Genomic DNA, 19884 nt, shown 5'->3' with positions numbered 1-19884 from the left:
CCCAGGTGAGACCCCACTGATGTCCCCAAATGTCCCCAAGTGTCCCCCAAATGTCCCCAAATGTCCTCAGGTGAGACTGCACTGTCCCCAAATGTCCCCAGGTGTCCCCAAATGTCCCCAAATGTCCCCAGGTGAGACTGCACTGTCCCCAAATGTCCCCAGGTGTCCCCAAATGTCCCCAAGTGTCCCCCAAATGTCCCCAAGTGTCCCCAAGTGTCCCCAAGTGTCCCCAGGTGAGACCCCACTGATGTCCCCAGGTGTCCCCAAGTGTCCCCAGTGTCTCCCCACACGTCCGTCAATGTCCCCTCAATGTCCCCAAGTGTCCCCCAAGTGTCCCCCAAGTGTCCCCAGATGTCCTCAAGTGTCCCCCAAATGTCCCCAAGTGTCCCCAAGTGTCCTCCAAATGTCCCCAGGTGAGACCCCACTGATGTCCCCAGATGTCCCCAAGTGTCCCCAAGTGTCCCCAGATGTCCCCAAGTGTCCCCAAATGTCCCCAGGTGAGACCCCACTGATGTCCCCAGATGTCCCCAAATGTCCCCAAGTGTCCCCAAAATGTCCCCAGATGTCCCCAAGTGTCCCCCAGATGTCCCCTGCTGTCCCCAGATGTCCCCAAATGTCCCCAAGTGTCCCCAAGTGTCCCCCAGATGTCCCCAGGTGTCCCCAAGTGTCCCCAAGTGTCCCCTGTGTCCCCAGAGCCCCGACCTGCGGCGTTTCTACCCCACCTCGGTGCTGGTGACGGGCGGTGACCTCCTCTTCTTCTGGGTGGCCCGGATGGTCCTGCTGGGCCAGGAACTGACAGGACAGGTGCCATTCCAACAGGTGAGTGTCACCTGTGTCCCCAAATGTCACCTCAGTGTCACCTGTGTCACCTCAGTGTTCCCAGAGCCCCTCAGTGTCCCCTCAGTGTCCCCTCAGTGTCCCCCCATGGTCCTGCTGGGCCAGGAGCTGACAGGACAGGTGCCCTTCCAGCAGGTGAGTGTCACCTGTGTCCCCAAATGTCACCTGTGTCACCTCAGTGTCCCCAAATATCACCTCAGTGTCCCCTCAGTGTCCGCTCAGTGTCCCCCCATGGTCCTGCTGGGCCAGGAACTCACGGGACAGGTGCCATTCCAACAGGTGAGTGTCACCTGTGTCCCCAAATGTCACCTGAGTGTCACCAAATGTCACCTGTGTCCCCAAATGTCACCTGTGTCACCTCAGTGTCCCCAAATATCACCTCAGTGTCCCCTCAGTGTCCCCCCATGGTCCTGCTGGGCCAGGAGCTCACGGGACAGGTGCCCTTCGGCCAGGTGAGTGTCACCTGTGTCACCTGTGTGTCACCTGAGTGCCACCTGAGTGTCCCCAGAGCCCCTCAGTGTCACCTGTGTCCCCTGGTGTCACCTCAGTGTCACCTCAGTGTCCTCTCAGTGTCCCCCCATGGTCCTGCTGGGCCAGCAGCTGACAGGACAGGTGCCCTTCGGCCAGGTGAGTGTCACCTGTGTCCCCAAATGTCCCCAAATGTCACCTGAGTGTCCCCAGATGGACAGGTCAGTGTCACCTGAGTGTCACCTGAGTGTCCTCAGTGTCCCCTCAGTGTCCCCTGGTGTCCCCAAATTGTCAGGTCAGTGTCCCCAAGTGTCCCCAAGTGTCTGATCCTTTCCTGGGGGTCACCTGTCCCCATTTTCAGTGTCCCCAATCCCATTTTTGGTGTCCCCAATCCCATTTTCAGTGTCCCCAATCCCATTTTTGGTGTCCCCAATCCCATTTCAATGTCCCCAATCCCATTTTCAGTGTCCCCAACCCCATTTTCAGTGTCCCCAATCCCATTTCAATGTCCCCAATCCCATTTTTGGTGTCCCCAATCCCATTTTGGTGTCCCCAATCCCATTTTCAGTGTCCCCAATCCCATTTTCAGTGTCCCCAATCCCATTTTCAGGGTCCCCAATCCCATTTTCAGTGTCCCCAATCCCATTTTGGTGTCCCCAATCCCATTTTCAGTGTCCCCAATCCCATTTTCAGTGTCCCCAATCCCATTTTCAGTGTCCCCAATCCCATTTTCAGTGTCCCCAACCCCATTTTCAGTGTCCCCAATCCCATTTTCAGTGTCCCCAATCCCATTTTTGGAGTCCCCAATCCCATTTTTGGGGTCCCCAATCCCATTTTCAGTGTCCCCAATCCCATTTTCGGTGTCCCCAATCCCATTTTTGGTGTCCCCAATCCCATTTTCAGTGTCCCCAATCCCATTTTCGGTGTCCCCAATCCCATTTTCAGTGTCCCCAGCCCCATTTTCAGTGTCCCCAATCCCATTTTCGGTGTCCCCAATCCCATTTTCAGTGTCCCCAACCCCATTTTCAGTGTCCCCAATCCCATTTTCAGTGTCCCCAACCCCATTTTCAGTGTCCCCAATCCCATTTTCGAGGTCCCCAACCCCATTTCAGTGTCCCCAATCCCGTTTTCAGTGTCCCCAATCCCATTTTTGGGGTCCCCAATCCCATTTTCAGTGTCCCCAATCCCATTTTCAGTGTCCCCAATCCCATTTTCAGTGTCCCCAATCCCATTTTCAGTGTCCCCAATCCCATTTTCAGTGTCCCCAATCCCATTTTCGAGGTCCCCAACCCCATTTTCAGTGTCCCCAATCCCATTTTCAATGTCCCCAATCCCATTTTCAGGGTCCCCAATCCCATTTTTGGGGTCCCCAATCCCATTTTCAGTGTCCCCAATCCCATTTCAGTGTCCCCAATCCCATTTTCTGGGTCCCCAACCCCATTTTTGGGGTCCCCAACCCCATTTTCAGGGTCCCCAACCCCATTTTCAGTGTCCCCAACCCCATTTCAGTGTCCCCAATCTCATTTTCAATGTCCCCAATCCCATTTTCGGGGTCCCCAACCCCATTTTCAGTGTCCCCAACCCCATTTCCAGTGTCCCCAATCCCATTTTCAGTGTCCCCAATCCCATTTCAATGTCCCCAATCCCATTTTCAGTGTCCCCAATCCCATTTTCAGTGTCCCCAATCCCATTTTCGGTGTCCCCAATCCCATTTTTGGTGTCCCCAATCCCATTTTCAGTGTCCCCAATCCCATTTTCAGTGTCCCCAATCCCATTTCAATGTCCCCAACCCCATTTCAATGTCCCCAATCCCATTTTCAGTGTCCCCAATCCCATTTTCAGTGTCCCCAATCCCATTTTCAGTGTCCCCAATCCCATTTCAATGTCCCCAATCCCATTTTCAGTGTCCCCAACCCCATTTTCAGTGTCCCCAATCCCATTTTCAGTGTCCCCAATCCCATTTTTGGTGTCCCCAGCCCCATTTTCAATGTCCCAAATTCCATTTTCGGGGTCCCCAACCCCATTTTTGGGGTCCCCAATCCCATTTCAGTGTCCCCAATCCCATTTCAATGTCCCCAATCCCATTTTCAGTGTCCCCAATCCCATTTTCAGTGTCCCCAATCCCATTTTCAGTGTCCCCAATCCCATTTTCAGTGTCCCCAATCCCATTTTTGGTGTCCCCAACCCCATTTTCAGTGTCCCCAATCCCATTTCAATGTCCCCAATCCCATTTTCAGTGTCCCCAACCCCATTTTCAGTGTCCCCAATCCCATTTTCAGTGTCCCCAACCCCATTTTCAGTGTCCCCAATCCCATTTTCAATGTCCCCAATCCCATTTTCAGTGTCCCCAATCCCATTTTCAGTGTCCCCAATCCCATTTCAATGTCCCCAATCCCATTTTCAGTGTCCCCAATCCCATTTTTGGTGTCCCCAATCCCATTTTCAGTGTCCCCAACCCCATTTTCAGTGTCCCCAATCCCATTTCAGTGTCCCCAATCCCATTTTCAGTGTCCCCAATCCCATTTTTGGTGTCCCCAACCCCATTTTCAGTGTCCCCAATCCCATTTTTGGTGTCCCCAATCCCATTTCAATGTCCCCAATCCCATTTTTGGGGTCCCCAATCCCATTTTCAGTGTCCCCAATCCCATTTTCAGTGTCCCCAATCCCATTTTTGGGGTCCCCAATCCCATTTTCAGTGTCCCCAATCCCATTTTCAGTGTCCCCAACCCCATTTCAGTGTCCCCAATCCCATTTTCAGTGTCCCCAATCCCATTTCAATGTCCCCAATCCCATTTTCAATGTCCCCAATCCCATTTTCAGTGTCCCCAATCCCATTTCAATGTCCCCAATCCCATTTTCAATGTCCCCAATCCCATTTTCAGTGTCCCCAATCCCATTTTCGGGGTCCCCAGTCCCATTTTCAGTGTCCCCAACCCCATTTTCAGTGTCCCCAATCCCATTTTTGGGGTCCCCAATCCCATTTTCAGTGTCCCCAACCCCATTTTGGGGTCCCCAACCCCATTTTCGGGGTCCCCAACCCCATTTTCAGTGTCCCCAATCCCATTTTCAATGTCCCCAATCCCATTTTTGGTGTCCCCAATCCCATTTTTGGGGTCCCCAATCCCATTTTCAGTGTCCCCAACCCCATTTCCGGGGTCCCCAATCCCATTTTCGGGGTCCCCAACCCCCTGTCCCCCCCAGGTTCTGCTGCACTCTCTGGTCTGGGATTCCCAGGGGCGCAAAATGAGCAAATCCCTCGGGAACGTCATCGACCCCCGCGATGTCATCGGGGGGGCCACGCTCCAGGTACCCCCAAAACCCCCCAAAAACCCCCAAAAACCCCAAAATTCCCCCCAAAACCCCAAACCCGCCTGATTTTGGGGCGGTTTTGGGGCTTTTCCTCCCCCAGGAGCTGCAGGAGAAGCTGCAGAGCCGGACCCTGGACCCCCGGGAGCTGCAGACGGCCCAGGAGGGGCAGGTGGGACCCCCCAAAAGTGACCCAGGACCCCCCGAAATCGCCCCCCCAGGGGCCCCCCTGACCCCCCAAACCCCCCCAGAGGCGCCAGTTCCCGCAGGGGATCCCCGAGTGCGGCGCCGACGCCCTGAGGCTGGCCCTGAGCACCCACAACGCCCACGGTGAGACCCCCACCCAAATCACCCCCAGATCATCTCTGGGGACCCCAAAATCACCCTGAATCACTCCTTGGGACCCCCAAATCACTCCAAACCACCCCAAAACCCCCCTGGGATCCCCCAAATCACCCCTGGGAACCCCCAAATCACCCCCAGATCATCTCTGGGGACCCCCAAATCACCCCAGAACCCTGCTGGGGACCCCCAAATCACCCCAAAACCCAGCTGGGAACCCCCAAATCACCCCCAGATCATCTCTGGGGACCCCCAAATCACCCCAAAACCCCCTGGAATCCCCCAAATCACCCCAAAACCCTGCTGGGAACCCCCAAATCACCTCTGGGACCCTCCCAAATGGCCCTGAACCCCCTGGGACCCCCCAAATCACCCCTGGGACCCCCCAAATCCCCCCAAACCCCCCTGGCACCCCCTCCAGGGCAGTACTGGGAGTTACTGGGAGGAGCTTTGGGCTACTGGGAGTTACTGGGAGGAGCCCCAGTGGGCACTGGGGAGGGTCTGGGGGTTACTGGGGGGGTCCTGGTGCCTCCCCCGACCCCAAATTTCCCCCCCCAGGCCCCGAAATCCGTCTGGGCGTGGCCTCGGTGCTGACTCAGCGCCGCTTCTGCAACAAAGTCTGGAACGGGGTGGGCTTCGTGCTGCGGGCCCTGGAGGGGGAGAAGGGCACCCCAAAACCGCCTGAGGAGGTGACAGAGACCCCCGGGACCCCCGAAAACCCCAAAAAACACCCCCTGAAACCCCAAAAACACCCCCTGAAACCCCAAAAAACACCCCCTGAAACCCCAAAACACCCCCTGAGACCCCAAAAACACCCCCTGAAACCCCAAAAACACCCCTGAAACCCCAAAAACACCCCTGAGACCCCAAAAACACCCCCTGAGACCCCAAAACACCCCCTGAGACCCCAAAAACACCCCCTGAGACCCCAAAAACACCCCCTGAGACCCCAAAACACCCCCTGAGACCCCAAAAACACCCCTGAAACCCCCAAAAACACCCCCTGAGACCCCAAAACACCCCCTGAAACCCTAAAACACCCCCTGAGACCCCAAAACACCCCCTGAGACCCCAAAACACCCCCTGAGACCCCCAAAAACACCCCTGAAACCCCAAAAACACCCCTGAGACCCCAAAACACCCCCTGGGACCCCCAAAAACACCCCCTGAAACCCCAAAACACCCCCTGAGACCCCAAAAACACCCCCTGAAACCCCCAAAAACACCCCTGAGACCCCCAAAACACCCCCTGAAACCCCCAAAACACCCCTGAAACCCCAAAAACACCCCCTGAAACCCCAAAACACCCCTGAAACCCCAAAAACACCCCTGAGACCCCAAAACACCTCCTGAGACCCCAAAACACCCCCTGGGACCCCCAAAAACACCCCCTGAAACCCCAAAAACACCCCCTGAAACCCCAAAAACACCCCTGAGACCCCAAAAACACCCCTGAGACCCCCAAAAACACCCCCTGAAACCCCAAAACACCCCCTGAAACCCCAAAAACACCCCCTGAAACCCCAAAAACACCCCTGAGACCCCAAAAACACCCCTGAGACCCCAAAACACCCCCTGAGACCCCAAAAACACCCCTGAGACCCCAAAAACACCCCCTGAAACCCCCAAAAACACCCCCTGAAACCCCCAAAAACACCCCCTGAAACCCCCAAAAACACCCCCTGAAACCCCCAAAAACACCCCCTGAGACCCCAAAAACACCCCTGAGACCCCCAAAAACACCCCCTGAGACCCCAAAACACCCCCTGAGACCCCAAAACACCCCCTGAGACCCCAAAACACCCCTGAAACCCCAAAACACCCCCTGAGACCCCAAAAACACCCCTGAGACCCCCAAAAACACCCCCTGAGACCCCAAAACACCCCCTGAGACCCCAAAAACACCCCCTGAGACCCCAAAACACCCCTGAGACCCCAAAAACACCCCCTGAGACCCCAAAACACCCCCTGAAACCCCAAAAACACCCCCTGAGACCCCAAAACACCCCTGAAACCCCAAAAACACCCCCTGAGACCCCAAAACACCCCCTGAGACCCCAAAAACACCCCCTGAAACCCCAAAAACACCCCTGAAACCCCAAAAACACCCCTGAGACCCCAAAACACCCCCTGAGACCCCCAAAAACACCCCTGAGACCCCAAAAACACCCCCTGAAACCCCAAAAACACCCCTGAGACCCCCAAAAACACCCCTGAGACCCCAAAAACACCCCTGAGACCCCAAAAACACCCCCTGAGACCCCAAAACACCCCTGAGACCCCAAAAACACCCCTGAAACCCCAAAAACACCCCCTGAAACCCCAAAAACACCCCTGAAACCCCAAAACACCCCCTGAAACCCCAAAAACACCCCTGAAACCCCAAAAACACCCCCTGAAACCCCAAAACACCCCTGAAACCCCAAAAACACCCCTGAGACCCCAAAACACCTCCTGAGACCCCAAAACACCCCCTGGGACCCCCAAAAACACCCCCTGAAACCCCAAAAACACCCCCTGAAACCCCAAAAACACCCCTGAGACCCCAAAAACACCCCTGAGACCCCCAAAAACACCCCCTGAAACCCCAAAACACCCCCTGAAACCCCAAAAACACCCCCTGAAACCCCAAAAACACCCCTGAGACCCCAAAAACACCCCTGAGACCCCAAAACACCCCCTGAGACCCCAAAAACACCCCTGAGACCCCAAAAACACCCCCTGAAACCCCCAAAAACACCCCCTGAAACCCCCAAAAACACCCCCTGAAACCCCCAAAAACACCCCCTGAAACCCCCAAAAACACCCCCTGAAACCCCAAAAACACCCCCTGAGACCCCAAAACACCCCCTGAGACCCCAAAACACCCCCTGAGACCCCAAAACACCCCTGAAACCCCAAAACACCCCCTGAGACCCCAAAAACACCCCTGAGACCCCCAAAAACACCCCCTGAGACCCCAAAACACCCCCTGAGACCCCAAAAACACCCCCTGAGACCCCAAAACACCCCTGAGACCCCAAAAACACCCCCTGAGACCCCAAAACACCCCCTGAAACCCCAAAAACACCCCCTGAGACCCCAAAACACCCCTGAAACCCCAAAAACACCCCCTGAGACCCCAAAACACCCCCTGAGACCCCAAAACACCCCCTGAGACCCCAAAAACACCCCCTGAAACCCCAAAAACACCCCTGAAACCCCCAAAAACACCCCTGAGACCCCAAAAACACCCCTGAGACCCCAAAACATCCCCTGAGACCCCAAAACACCCCTGAAACCCCAAAAACACCCCTGAGACCCCAAAACACCCCCTGAGACCCCAAAAACACCCCCTGAAACCCCAAAAACACCCCTGAAACCCCAAAAACACCCCTGAGACCCCAAAACACCCCCTGAGACCCCCAAAAACACCCCTGAGACCCCAAAAACACCCCCTGAAACCCCAAAAACACCCCTGAGACCCCCAAAAACACCCCTGAGACCCCAAAAACACCCCTGAGACCCCAAAAACACCCCCTGAGACCCCAAAACACCCCTGAGACCCCAAAAACACCCCTGAAACCCCAAAAACACCCCCTGAAACCCCAAAAACACCCCTGAAACCCCAAAACACCCCCTGAAACCCCAAAAACACCCCTGAAACCCCAAAAACACCCCCTGAAACCCCAAAACACCCCTGAAACCCCAAAAACACCCCTGAGACCCCAAAACACCTCCTGAGACCCCAAAACACCCCCTGGGACCCCCAAAAACACCCCCTGAAACCCCAAAAACACCCCCTGAAACCCCAAAAACACCCCTGAGACCCCAAAAACACCCCTGAGACCCCCAAAAACACCCCCTGAAACCCCAAAACACCCCCTGAAACCCCAAAAACACCCCCTGAAACCCCAAAAACACCCCTGAGACCCCAAAAACACCCCTGAGACCCCAAAACACCCCCTGAGACCCCAAAAACACCCCTGAGACCCCAAAAACACCCCCTGAAACCCCCAAAAACACCCCCTGAAACCCCCAAAAACACCCCCTGAAACCCCCAAAAACACCCCCTGAGACCCCAAAACACCCCTGAAACCCCAAAACACCCCCTGAGACCCCAAAAACACCCCTGAGACCCCCAAAAACACCCCCTGAGACCCCAAAACACCCCTGAAACCCCAAAAACACCCCCTGAGACCCCAAAACACCCCCTGAGACCCCAAAACACCCCCTGAGACCCCAAAAACACCCCCTGAAACCCCAAAAACACCCCTGAAACCCCAAAAACACCCCCTGAGACCCCAAAACACCCCCTGAGACCCCAAAACACCCCTGAAACCCCAAAAACACCCCCTGAGACCCCAAAAACACCCCTGAGACCCCAAAAACACCCCCTGAGACCCCAAAACACCCCCTGAGACCCCAAAAACATCCCCTGAAACCCCAAAAACACCCCCTGAGACCCCAAAAACACCCCCTGAGACCCCAAAACACCCCCTGAGACCCCAAAAACACCCCCTGGGACCCCAAAACACCCCTGAGACCCCAAAAACACCCCCTGAAACCCCAAAAACACCCCCTGAAACCCCAAAACACCTCCTGAGACCCCAAAAACACCCCTGAGACCCCAAAACACCCCTGAGACCCCCCAAAACACCCCTGAGACCCCCAAAACACCCCCTGAAACCCCAAAAACACCCCTGAGACCCCAAAAACACCCCCTGAAACCCCAAAAACACCCCTGAGACCCCAAAACACCCCTGAGACCCCCAAAAACACCCCTGAAACCCCCAAAACACCCCTGAAACCCCAAAAACACCCCTGAGACCCCCAAAACACCCCCTGAGACCCCAAAAACACCCCCTGAGACCCCAAAAACACCCCTGAGACCCCCAAAACACCCCTGAAACCCCAAAAACACCCCCTGAAACCCCCAAAACACCCCTGAAACCCCAAAAACACCCCTGAGACCCCAAAACACCCCCTGAGACCCCAAAAACACCCCTGAGACCCCAAAAACACCCCCTGAAACCCCCAAAAACACCCCTGAGACCCCCAAAACACCCCTGAGACCCCAAAACACCCCCTGAGACCCCAAAACACCCCTGAGACCCCAAAAACACCCCTGAGACCCCCAAAACACCCCCTGAGACCCCCAAAAACACCCCTGAGACCCCCAAAACACCCCCTGAAACCCCAAAAGACCCCCTGAGACCCCAAAACACCCCCTGAGACCCCCAAAACACCCCTGAAACCCCCAAAAACACCCCCTGAAACCCCAAAAACACCCCTGAGACCCCAAAACACCCCCTGAGACCCCAAAAACACCCCCTGAGACCCCAAAAACACCCCCTGAGACCCCAAAACACCCCCTGAGACCCCAAAACACCCCCTGAGACCCCAAAAACACCCCCTGAGACCCCCCAAACACCCCCTGAGACCCCCAAAAACACCCCTGAGACCCCCAAGGACCCCCAAAAACACCCTTTTTTCCCATTTTTTCCCATTTTTGCCCCAATCCGGGTGTTCCCCTCTGCCCCTCTGGACCTCTGGCTCCTCTCCCTGATCCCAGACAATCCCAAATTCCCATTTTCTCCCATTTTTTCCCCATTTTTTCCCATTTTTTCCCATTTTTTCCATGTTTTCCCCCATTTTTCCCCCATTTTTTCCCCATTTTTCCCATTTTTTTCCCATTTTTCCCCATTTTCTCCCATTTTTTCCCAATTCTCCCCATTTTCTCCCCAATCCAGGTGTTCCCCTCATCCCCCCTGGATCTCTGGCTCTTCTCCCTGACCCCAAATTCCCATTTTTCCCCATTTTCCCCCATTTTTTCCCCATTTTTCCCTTTTTTTTTCCCATTTTTCCCCATTTCCCCCCGTTTTTTCCCCATTTTCTCCCGTTTTTTCCCAATTCTCCCCGTTTTCTCCCCAATCCAGGTGTTCCCCTCGTCCCCCCTGGATCTCTGGCTCCTCTCCCTGACCCCAAATTCCCATTTTCCCCCATTTTTTCCCCATTTTTCCCCTGTTTTTTTCCCATTTTTCCCCATTTTCCCCCGTTTTTTCCCATTTTCTCCCATTTTTTCCCCGTTTTTTCCCAATTCTCCCCGTTTTTTCCCCAGTCCAGGTGTTCCCCTCGTCCCCCCTGGATCTCTGGCTCTTCTCCCTGACCCCAAATTCCCATTTTTCCCCATTTTCCCCCGTTTTTTCCCCATTTTTCCCCATTTTCTCCCGTTTTTTCCCGGTTTTTCCCGTTTTCTCCCATTTTTCCCCCGTTTTTTCCCATTTTTCCCCGTTTTTTCCCGTTTTCTCCCATTTTTTCCCCGTTTTTTCCCAATTCTCCCCGTTTTCTCCCCAATCCAGGTGTTCCCCTCGTCCCCCCTGGAGCGTTGGCTCCTGTCCCGCCTGGCCGGGGCCGTGGCCGAGAGCTGTCGTCGTTTGGAGTCGCTGCAGCTCCAGGGCGCCGCCGCCGCCGTCCAGAGCTTCTGGCTGAGGAGCTTCTGCGACGTCTACCTGGTGAGGAACCCCAAAAACACCTGAAACACCCCAAAAACTGCCCAAAACACCCCAAAATACCCCAAAAACACCCTGAAACAGCCCAAAACACCCTGAAACACCCCAAAATACCCCAAAACACCCCGAAACACCCCAAAACAGCCGTCCAGAGCTTCTGGCTGAGGAGCTTCTGCGACGTCTACCTGGTGAGGAACCCCAAAAACACCCCAAAAACACCCCAAAAACTGCCAAAAACACCCCAAAAACTGCCAAAAACACCCCAAAAACTGCCAAAAACACCTCAAAACACCCCCAAAACACCCTGAAACAGCCCAAAACAGCCCAAAACAGCCGTCCAGAGCTTCTGGCTGAGGAGCTTCTGCGACGTTTACCTGGTGAGGAACCCCAAAAACACCCCAAAAACTGCCAAAAACACCCCAAAAACTGCCAAAAACACCCTGAAACAGCCCAAAAACTGCCAAAAACACCCTGAAACAGCCCAAAACAGCCGTCCAGAGCTTCTGGCTGAGGAGCTTCTGCGACGTCTACCTGGTGAGGAACCCCAAAAACTGCCAAAAACACCCCAAAAACTGCCAAAAACACCCCAAAACACCCCAAAAACTGCCAAAAACACCCCAAAAACTGCCAAAATCCACAAAAAAACACCCAAAACACCCCCAAAACAGCCCAAAACAGCCCAAAACAGCCGTCCAGAGCTTCTGGCTGAGGAGCTTCTGCGACGTCTACCTGGTGAGGAACCCCAAAAACACCCCAAAAACACCTGAAACACCCCAAAATACCCCAAAAACACCCTGAAACACCCCAAAAACAGCCCAAAACACCCCAAAAACTGCCAAAAACACCCCAAAACAGCCGTCCAGAGCTTCTGGCTGAGGAGCTTCTGCGACGTCTACCTGGTGAGGAACCCCAAAAACACCTGAAACACCCCTGAACACCCCAAAAACCGCCAAAAATACCCCTGAAACACCTCAAAACACCCTGAAACAGCCCAAAACACCCCAAAACACCCCAAAAACACCCTGAAACACCCCGAAACAGCCCAAAACAGCCGTCCAGAGCTTCTGGCTGAGGAGCTTCTGCGACGTCTACCTGGTGAGGAACCCCAAAAACTGCCAAAAACACCTGAAACACCTCAAAAACTGCCAAAAACACCCCAAAAACTGCCAAAAACACCCCAAAAACTGCCAAAAACACCTCAAAACACCCCCAAAACACCCTGAAACATCCCAAAACAGCCCAAAACAGCCCAAAACAGCCGTCCAGAGCTTCTGGCTGAGGAGCTTCTGCGACGTCTACCTGGTGAGGAACCCCAAAAAACACCTGAAACACCCCAAAAACACCTCAAAACACCCCCAAAACACCCCGAAACACCCCAAAAAACACTCAAAACACTCCAAAAACTGCCAAAAACACCCTGAAACACCCCAAAAACACCCCAAAAACTGCCAAAAACACTTTTTTGGGGTTCTACGTTCAGCTCCTTTTTGGGGGTCTGGGCTCAGGTTTTGGGGTTCCAGACTCGGTCCTAGACTCGGTCCTAGGCTCGGTTCTAGACCAGGTTCTGGACTCGGTTCTAGACTGGGCTCTAGGCTCGGTTCTAGGCTCGGTTCCAGACTCGGTTCTAGACTCGGTTCTAGACTCAGTTCTAGACTGGGTTCCAGACTCGGTTCCAGACTCGGTTCCAGACTCGGTTCTAGACTCGGTTCCAGATTTCAGGGTTCCGGACTCGGTTCTAGACTGGGTTCTAGGTTTCAGGGTTCTAGACTGGGTTCTAGACTCGGTTCTAGGTTTCGGGGTTCTAGACTGGGTTCTAGGCTCGGTTCTAGACTTGGTTCTAGATTTCGGGGTTCCGGACTCGGTTCTGGGTTTGGGGGTTCCAGACTCAGTTCTAGACTCAGCTCTAGACTCGGCTCTAGACTCGGCTCTAGGTTTTGGGGGTTCCAGGCTCGGTTCTAGACTCGGTTCTGGGTTTCGGGGCTCTACACTCGGGTTTTGGGATTCTGGCTGTCGGGGTTTGGGGTTCCAGGCTCAGCTTTTTGGGTTTCTGGGTCTCCATTTTTGGGGTTCTCCAGCTCCTTATTGGGGGCTCTCGATCTTCGTTTTTGGGGGTTCCTGGCTGAGTTTTTGGGGTTCTCGATTTTGGGGTTTCTGACTCAATTTTGGGGGTTCCCGATCCCACTTTTGGGGATCCCTGATTCCATTTTTTGGGGCTCCTGACTCAATTTTTGGGGTTCCTGATCCCTTTTTGGTTTCTCAATTCCATTTTTTGGGGGGTTTCTGATCCCATTTTTGGGGTTCCTGACTCAATTTTGGGGTTTCTGATCCCATTTTTGGGGTTTCTGATCCCATTTTTGGGGTTCCTGACTCAATTTTGGGGTTTCTGATCCCATTTTTTGGGGCTCCTGATTCAATTTTTTTGGAGTTCTTTGACATTTTTTGGGGGGGGTTCCCAATTTCATTTTGGAGTTCTCAATTCCATTTTTTGGGGGTTTCTGATCCCATTTTTGGGGGGTTCCTGACTCAATTTTGGGGTTCTTGTCCCCATTTTGGGATTCCTGACTCAATTTTGGGGTTCTTGTCCCCATTTTGGGATTCCTGACTCAATTTTGGGGTTCTTGTCCCCATTTTGGGGTCCCCCCTCCCTGTTCTGGGGTTTTTTCCCCATTTTTAGGTTTTTTTTCCCCATTTTGGGGTCTCTCTCCCCATTTCAGACCTTTCGCTCTCCCTTTGTCCCCCGGGGGGTTCCTGAGATGTCCCCAATGTCCCATTTTTGGGGTTTTTCACCCCAAATCCCCAAACCTGTCCCCAGGAGGTTCCTCAGGTGTTTCAGGTGTTCCCAATGTCCCAAATTCAAGGTTTTTCACCCCAAAACCCCTCCCCTGTCCCCAGGAGGTTCTTCAGGTGTCTGAGGTGTCCCCAATGTCCCAAATTCGAGGTTTTCCACCCCAAATCCCCTCTCCCGTCACCAGGAGGTGGCCGAGGTGTCCCCAATGTCCCAATTTTGAGGTTTTTCACCCCAAATCCCCTCTCCTGTCCCCAGGAGGTGGCCAAGGTGTTCCCAGTGTCCCAAATTCGAGGTTTTTCACCCCAAACCCCTCTCCTGTCTCCAGGAGGTGGCCAAGGTGTCCCCAGTGTCCCAAATCTGAGGTTTTTCACCCCAAACCTGTCCCCAGGAGGTGGCCAAGGTGTCCCTGCAGTCCCCCGAGCTCCGTCCCGCTGTCCTGGCCACGCTGGTGGCCGCGGCTGAGCTGGGGCTGCGGCTCCTGGCCCCCTTCGCCCCCTTCGTGGCCGAGGAGCTGTGGCAGCGCCTGCCCCGCCCCCACCCCGCGCCCCCCAGCATCTGCCGGGCCCCCTTCCCCGACCCCCAAAAACTGGTGAGGCTGGGGGGGTCCCAGGGGGGTTTGGGGGGGTCCCTGGGAGGTTTGGGGGGGTCCCAGGGAGGTTTGGGGGGGTCCTGGGGAGGTTTGGGGGGGTCCTGGGGAGGTTTGGGGGGTCCCTGGGAGGTTTGGGGGGGTCCTGGGGAGGTTTGGGGGGTCCCTGGGAGGTTTGAGGGGGTCCCTGGGAGGTTTGGGGGGGTCCTGGGGAGGTTTGGGGGGTCCTGGGGAGGTTTGGGGGGTCCTGGGGAGGTTTGGGGGGGTCCTGGGGAGGTTTGGGGGGTCCTGGGGAGGTTTGGGGGGTCCCTGAGAGGTTTTAGGGCAGGTTTGGGGGGTCCCTGGGAGGTTTTGAATCGGTTTGGGGGCTCCTGGGGAGGTTTTAGGGGGTCCTGGGGAGGTTTGGGGGGCTTGGGGGGAGGTTTGGGGGGGTCCTGGGGAGGTTTTGGGGGGTCCCAGGGTGGTTTTGGGGGTCCCTGGGAGGTTTGAGGGGGTCCCTGGGAGGTTTGGGGGGGTCCTGGGGAGGTTTGGGGGGTCCTGGGGAGGTTTGGGGGGGTCCCTGGGAGGTTTGAGGGGGTCCCAGGGAGGTTTGGGGGGTCCCTGGGAGGTTTGAGGGGGTCCCTGGGAGGTTTGAGGGGGTCCCAGGGAGGTTTTGGGGATCCCTGGGAAGTTTTGGGTGGGTTTGGGGCAGATTTGGGGGGTCCCAGGGAGGTTTGGGGGGTCCCTGGGAGAGGTTTTGGGGCGGCTTGAGGGGTCCCAGGGTGGTTTTGGGGGTCCTGGGGAGGTTTTTGGGTGGGTTTGGGGGAGGTTTGGGGGTCCCAGGGAGGTTTTTGGGCAGGTTTGGGGGATTTGGGGAGGTTTTGGGGGGTTTGGAGGGGACTGGGGAGGTTTTGGGGGGATTTGGGGGAGTTCTGTGTGGGTTTGGGGGTCCCAGGGAGGTTTGGGGGGTCCCTGGGAGAGGTTTTGAATCGGTTTGGGGGCTCCTGGGGAGGTTTTGGGGTGTCCCAGGGAGGTTTTGGGGTGGGTTTGGGAGGTTTGGGGGATTTGGGGAGGTTTTGGGTGGGTTTGGGGATTCCAGGGAGGTTTTGGGGTGGGTTTGATGGGTTTGGGGGAGGTTTGGGGGGTCCCAGGGAGGTTTTGGGAGGTCTGGGGGAGGTTTTGGGTGGGTTTGGGGGAGGTTTAGGGGGTCCCAGGGAGGTTTTGGGGGTCCCAGGGAGGTTTTGGGGTGGGTTTGATGGGTTTGGGGGAGGTTTTGGGGATCCCAGGGAGGTTTTGGGTGGTTTTGGGAGGTCTGGGGGAGGTTTTGGGTGGGTTTGGGGATCCCTGGGAGGTTTTGGATGGGTTTGGAGGCCGCAGGGAGGTTTGGGAGGTCCCAGGGGGATTTTGGGTGGGTTTGGGGGTTCCAGGTGAGGTTTTGGGGTGGGTTTGGGGGTTCCAGGTGAGGTTTGGGGGGTCCCAGGGGGATTTTGGGTGAGGTTTTGGGGTGGGTTTGGGGGTTCCAGGTGAGGTTTGGGATGGGTTTGGGAGGTCTGGGGGAGGTTTGGGGGTCCCAGGGGGATTTTGGGGGAGGTTTGGGGTGGGTTTGGGTGGGTCTGGGGGAGGTTTGGGGGTCCCAGGGGGATTTTGGGGGAGGTTTTGGGGTGGGTTTGGGGGTCCCCGGGGGTCTCAGCCCCGTTTCCCCCGGCCAGGCCGGCTGGCGCAGCGCCGAGCTGGAGGCGCAGGTGGCCGCCATGTTGGAGCTGGTCCGGGCCGTGCGGGGCCTGCGCGAGACCTTCCGGCTCGGGGGGGCCGCGAGACCCCCAGGTGAGCCCCGGGGGAGGGGGCGGAGCCTCCCAGCAGCCCCCGGGGGGGGGGGGGAAGGGGGGGACTACAAATCCCAGCGTGCCCCAGGAGCGGCCAAGATGGCTGCCTGTGTGAACTACCAATCCCAGCGTTCCTTGCGACCAGCCAATATGGCTGCCCATGGGAACTACCAATCCCAGCATGCCCTGGGGCAGCCAGAGGGCGTGGTCATCTGTGAACTACCAATCCCAGCATGCCCTGGGAGTGGCTGGAGGGCGTGGTCATCTGTGGACTACCAATCCCAGCATGCCCTGAGACCAACCAATATGGCTGCCCATGGGAACTACCAATCCCATCATGCCCTGGGAGTGTCCAATATGGCTGCCCATGGGGACTACCAATCCCAGCATGCCCTGGGAGCAGCCAATATGGCTGCCCATGGGAACTACAAATCCCATCATGCCCTGGGAGTGTCCAAGATGGCTGCCCATGGGAACTACAAATCCCATCATGCCCTGGGAGCGGCCAATATGGCTGCCCATGGGAACTACCAATCCCAGCATGCCCTGGGAGTGGCTGGAGGGCGTGGTCATCTGTGGACTACCAATCCCAGCATGCCCTGGGAGCGGCCAATATGGCTGCCCATGGGAACTACCAATCCCATCATGCCCTGGGAGTGTCCAAGATGGCTGCCCATGGGAACTACGAATCCCATCATGCCCTGGGAGTGTCCAATATGGCTGCCCACGGCGGCGGGCGCGTGTCCCAGCGTGCTTTGCGAGACCCAACATGGCGCCTGCGCAGAGAACTCCAAATCCCAGCATGCCCCTCTCTGCCCCAAGATGGCGTCCCCCACGGGGGCGGCCATGTTGAGGGCGTGGCTTCCCCCCAGTGCTGCTGCAGCTCCCGGATCCGGCTCGTGATTGGCTGGAGCCGCTCGGCGCCGCCTTCCAGACGCTCTCGGGGGCGGGGCCTGTGAGGCTCCTCCCCCCGGGGGCGGGGCCTGGGCCGGGCTGGGCGGGGGCTCCGGCGCCTTCCGGAACCTTCGTTTACCTGCGGATCCAGGTGAGGGCGGGGCCGGGCCGGCTCTGGGGGGGCTCTGGGGGTCCCGTCCCCCCCTTGGTGACATTTTGGGGTCCCCCAGGGGCTGTGCCGGGGGTCTGGGGGGCTCTGGGGGGGTCTGGGGGTTTTGGGGGGGCTCTGGGGGTTTTGGGGGGGCTCTGGGGGGACTCTGGGGGTTTTGGGGGGGGTCTGGGGGGGCTCTGGGGGGTTTTGGGGGGGTCTGGGGGGCTCTGGGGGGGCTCTGGGGGGGTTTTGGGGGTCCCATCCCCCCCTTGGTGACATTTTGGGGTCCCCCAGGGGCTGTGCCGGGGGTTTTGGGGGGGTTTTGGGGGGGTTCTGGGCAGGGTTTGGGGGTCCCGTCCCCTCCTTGGTGACATTTTGGGGTCCCCAGGGGCTGTGCCGCGGATCTGGGGGGGTCTGGGGGGGCTCTGGGCAGGGTTTGGGGGGGTTTTGGGGGGTTTGGGGGTCCCATCCCCCCCCTTGGTGACATTTTGGGGTCCCCAGGGCCTGGTGGAGCCGGGGGCTGTGCTGGGGGGTTTTGGGGGGGCTCTGGGGGTTTTGGGGGGGTTTTGGGGGAGTTTGGGGGGGTTTTGGGGGTCCCATCCCCCCCCTTTGGTGACATTTTGGGGTCCCCAGGGTCTGGTGGAGCCGGGGGCTGTGCTGGGGGCTCTGGGGGTTTTGAGGGGGGGTTTGGGGGGGTTTTGGGGGTCCCATCCCCCCCCTTGGTGACATTTTGGGGTCCCCCAGGGCCTGGTGGAGCCGGGGGCCGCCCGGGCCCAGCTCGGCGCTCGCCGGATCAGCCTCGAGCGGCGCCTGCGGAGCCTCCCCGGCACCGCCCCCCACGCCCAGGTTCGTCACGGCCTTAATTAGCGCCGCCGGCCTCGTTAACGAGGGCCCCCCCCCCCCCCGTGGTGCTGGGGGGGAGGGGTGGCCTCATTAGAGCTGCCCCTAATTAATTAACTGGCTAATTAACCCCTCCCTTCCCAGGCCGCCCTGGTCCGAGCTGAGCTCGCCCGGCTGGAGCAGGCGCTGCAGGCCCTGGAGACCCCCGGGGACCCCCCTGGGGACCCCCCTGGGGACCCCCTGAGCCCCCTCAGGACCCCCTGAGCCCCCCCGGGGACCCCCTGAGCCCCCCCAGGACCCCCTGAGCCCCCCCTGAGCCCCCCCAGGACCCCCTGAGCCCCCCCAGGACCCCCTGAGCCCCCCCTGAGCCCCCCTGGGGACCCCCAGCTCCGGGGGGGCCGTGGCGTTTAATAAAGCTCGTTAAAATCTGCCGCTAACGAGGCTCATTAAGGGCAGGGGGGCGGGGCTTGTGGAGGGGGGCGGGGTTTGGGGGAGGAGCCAAATCTCCCAGGCCCCTCCCCCTCTGGATCGGGATCGGAGCCGGAGCCGGAGCCGCCGAGAGACCCCCAAAAAAAACCCCAAATTTGGGTCAGGGGGTCCCGATTGGGGCTCTGGAGCCCTCGACCCCTCGGTGACACCCCCGGGACCCCCCCGGGGGCAGCTGCTGTCACCCGCGGCCACCTCAGGTACCGCCACCCCCCCCCCCGTCCTGTCCCCTCCCCCCTCCTGTCCCTCTGTGTCCCCTCCCCCACTGACCCCACCTCTGTCCCCCTCCCCCCCCCCCAGGTCCCCCCATGGCCGAGGGCGGCCCCTCCCCCCGTGTCCCCCCCGGGGAGGTGACACCGCCCGACCCCACCTGGGGACAGCCCGGGGGTGGCACCGTCACCGTCACCCCCTGGGCCAGCGGCATCACCATCACTGTCACCGCGGCGCCGGCTGAGGAGGACAGCGGGGACAGCGGGGACAGCGGGGACATTGGGGACATTGGGGACAGAGGGGACATTGGGGACAGCAGGGACAGCGGGGGGTCTGGGGACATTGGGAACATTGGGGACATTGGGGACAGAGGGGACAGTGGGGACATCAGGGATGTGAAGAACGTTGGGGACATCAGGGACCTTGGGGACATCAAGAACGTTTGGGACATTGGGGACATTGGGGACGTTGGGGACATTGGGGACATCGGGGATGTGAAGAAGGTTGGGGACATTGGGGACATCAGGGACATTGGGGACGTGAACAACATCGGGGATGTTGGTGACCTTGGGGACATCGGGGACATGAAGAACGTTGGGGACATCGGGGACAGTGGGGACATCAAGAATATTGGGGACAGAGGGGACATTGGGGACGTTGGGGACATCGGGGACATCAGGGAT

General features: G+C 57.7%; 1 protein-coding gene across 4 annotated transcripts in view; it reads left to right on the top strand.

The window, feature by feature from the left end:
- Positions 1 to 18810, top strand: part of LOC131573963 (valine--tRNA ligase, mitochondrial-like) — a 38834-nt gene extending 20024 nt beyond the window's left edge. For all 4 annotated transcript variants that reach the window (XM_058828316.1, XM_058828315.1, XM_058828317.1 and 1 more), the window contains 12 exons: positions 694 to 819; positions 4507 to 4611; positions 4715 to 4783; positions 4863 to 4941; positions 5512 to 5642; positions 11295 to 11447; positions 14621 to 14821; positions 16507 to 16621; positions 17493 to 17665; positions 18410 to 18511; positions 18650 to 18735; positions 18777 to 18810. In XM_058828316.1, coding sequence (XP_058684299.1) covers positions 694 to 819; positions 4507 to 4611; positions 4715 to 4783; positions 4863 to 4941; positions 5512 to 5642; positions 11295 to 11447; positions 14621 to 14821; positions 16507 to 16621; positions 17493 to 17665; positions 18410 to 18511; positions 18650 to 18735; positions 18777 to 18810 — 1374 coding nt within the window. The remainder of the gene's footprint in view (positions 1 to 693; positions 820 to 4506; positions 4612 to 4714; positions 4784 to 4862; positions 4942 to 5511; positions 5643 to 11294; positions 11448 to 14620; positions 14822 to 16506; positions 16622 to 17492; positions 17666 to 18409; positions 18512 to 18649; positions 18736 to 18776) is intronic.
- Positions 18811 to 19884: the final 1074 nt, after the last annotated feature.

Source organism: Poecile atricapillus (assembly GCF_030490865.1).
Source record: "Poecile atricapillus isolate bPoeAtr1 chromosome 26 unlocalized genomic scaffold, bPoeAtr1.hap1 SUPER_26_unloc_2, whole genome shotgun sequence".
Classification (NCBI taxonomy): Eukaryota; Metazoa; Chordata; class Aves; order Passeriformes; family Paridae; genus Poecile; species Poecile atricapillus.
Note: the sequence above shows the minus strand (reverse complement) of the source record. Positions and strands in the feature narration are given on the sequence as shown.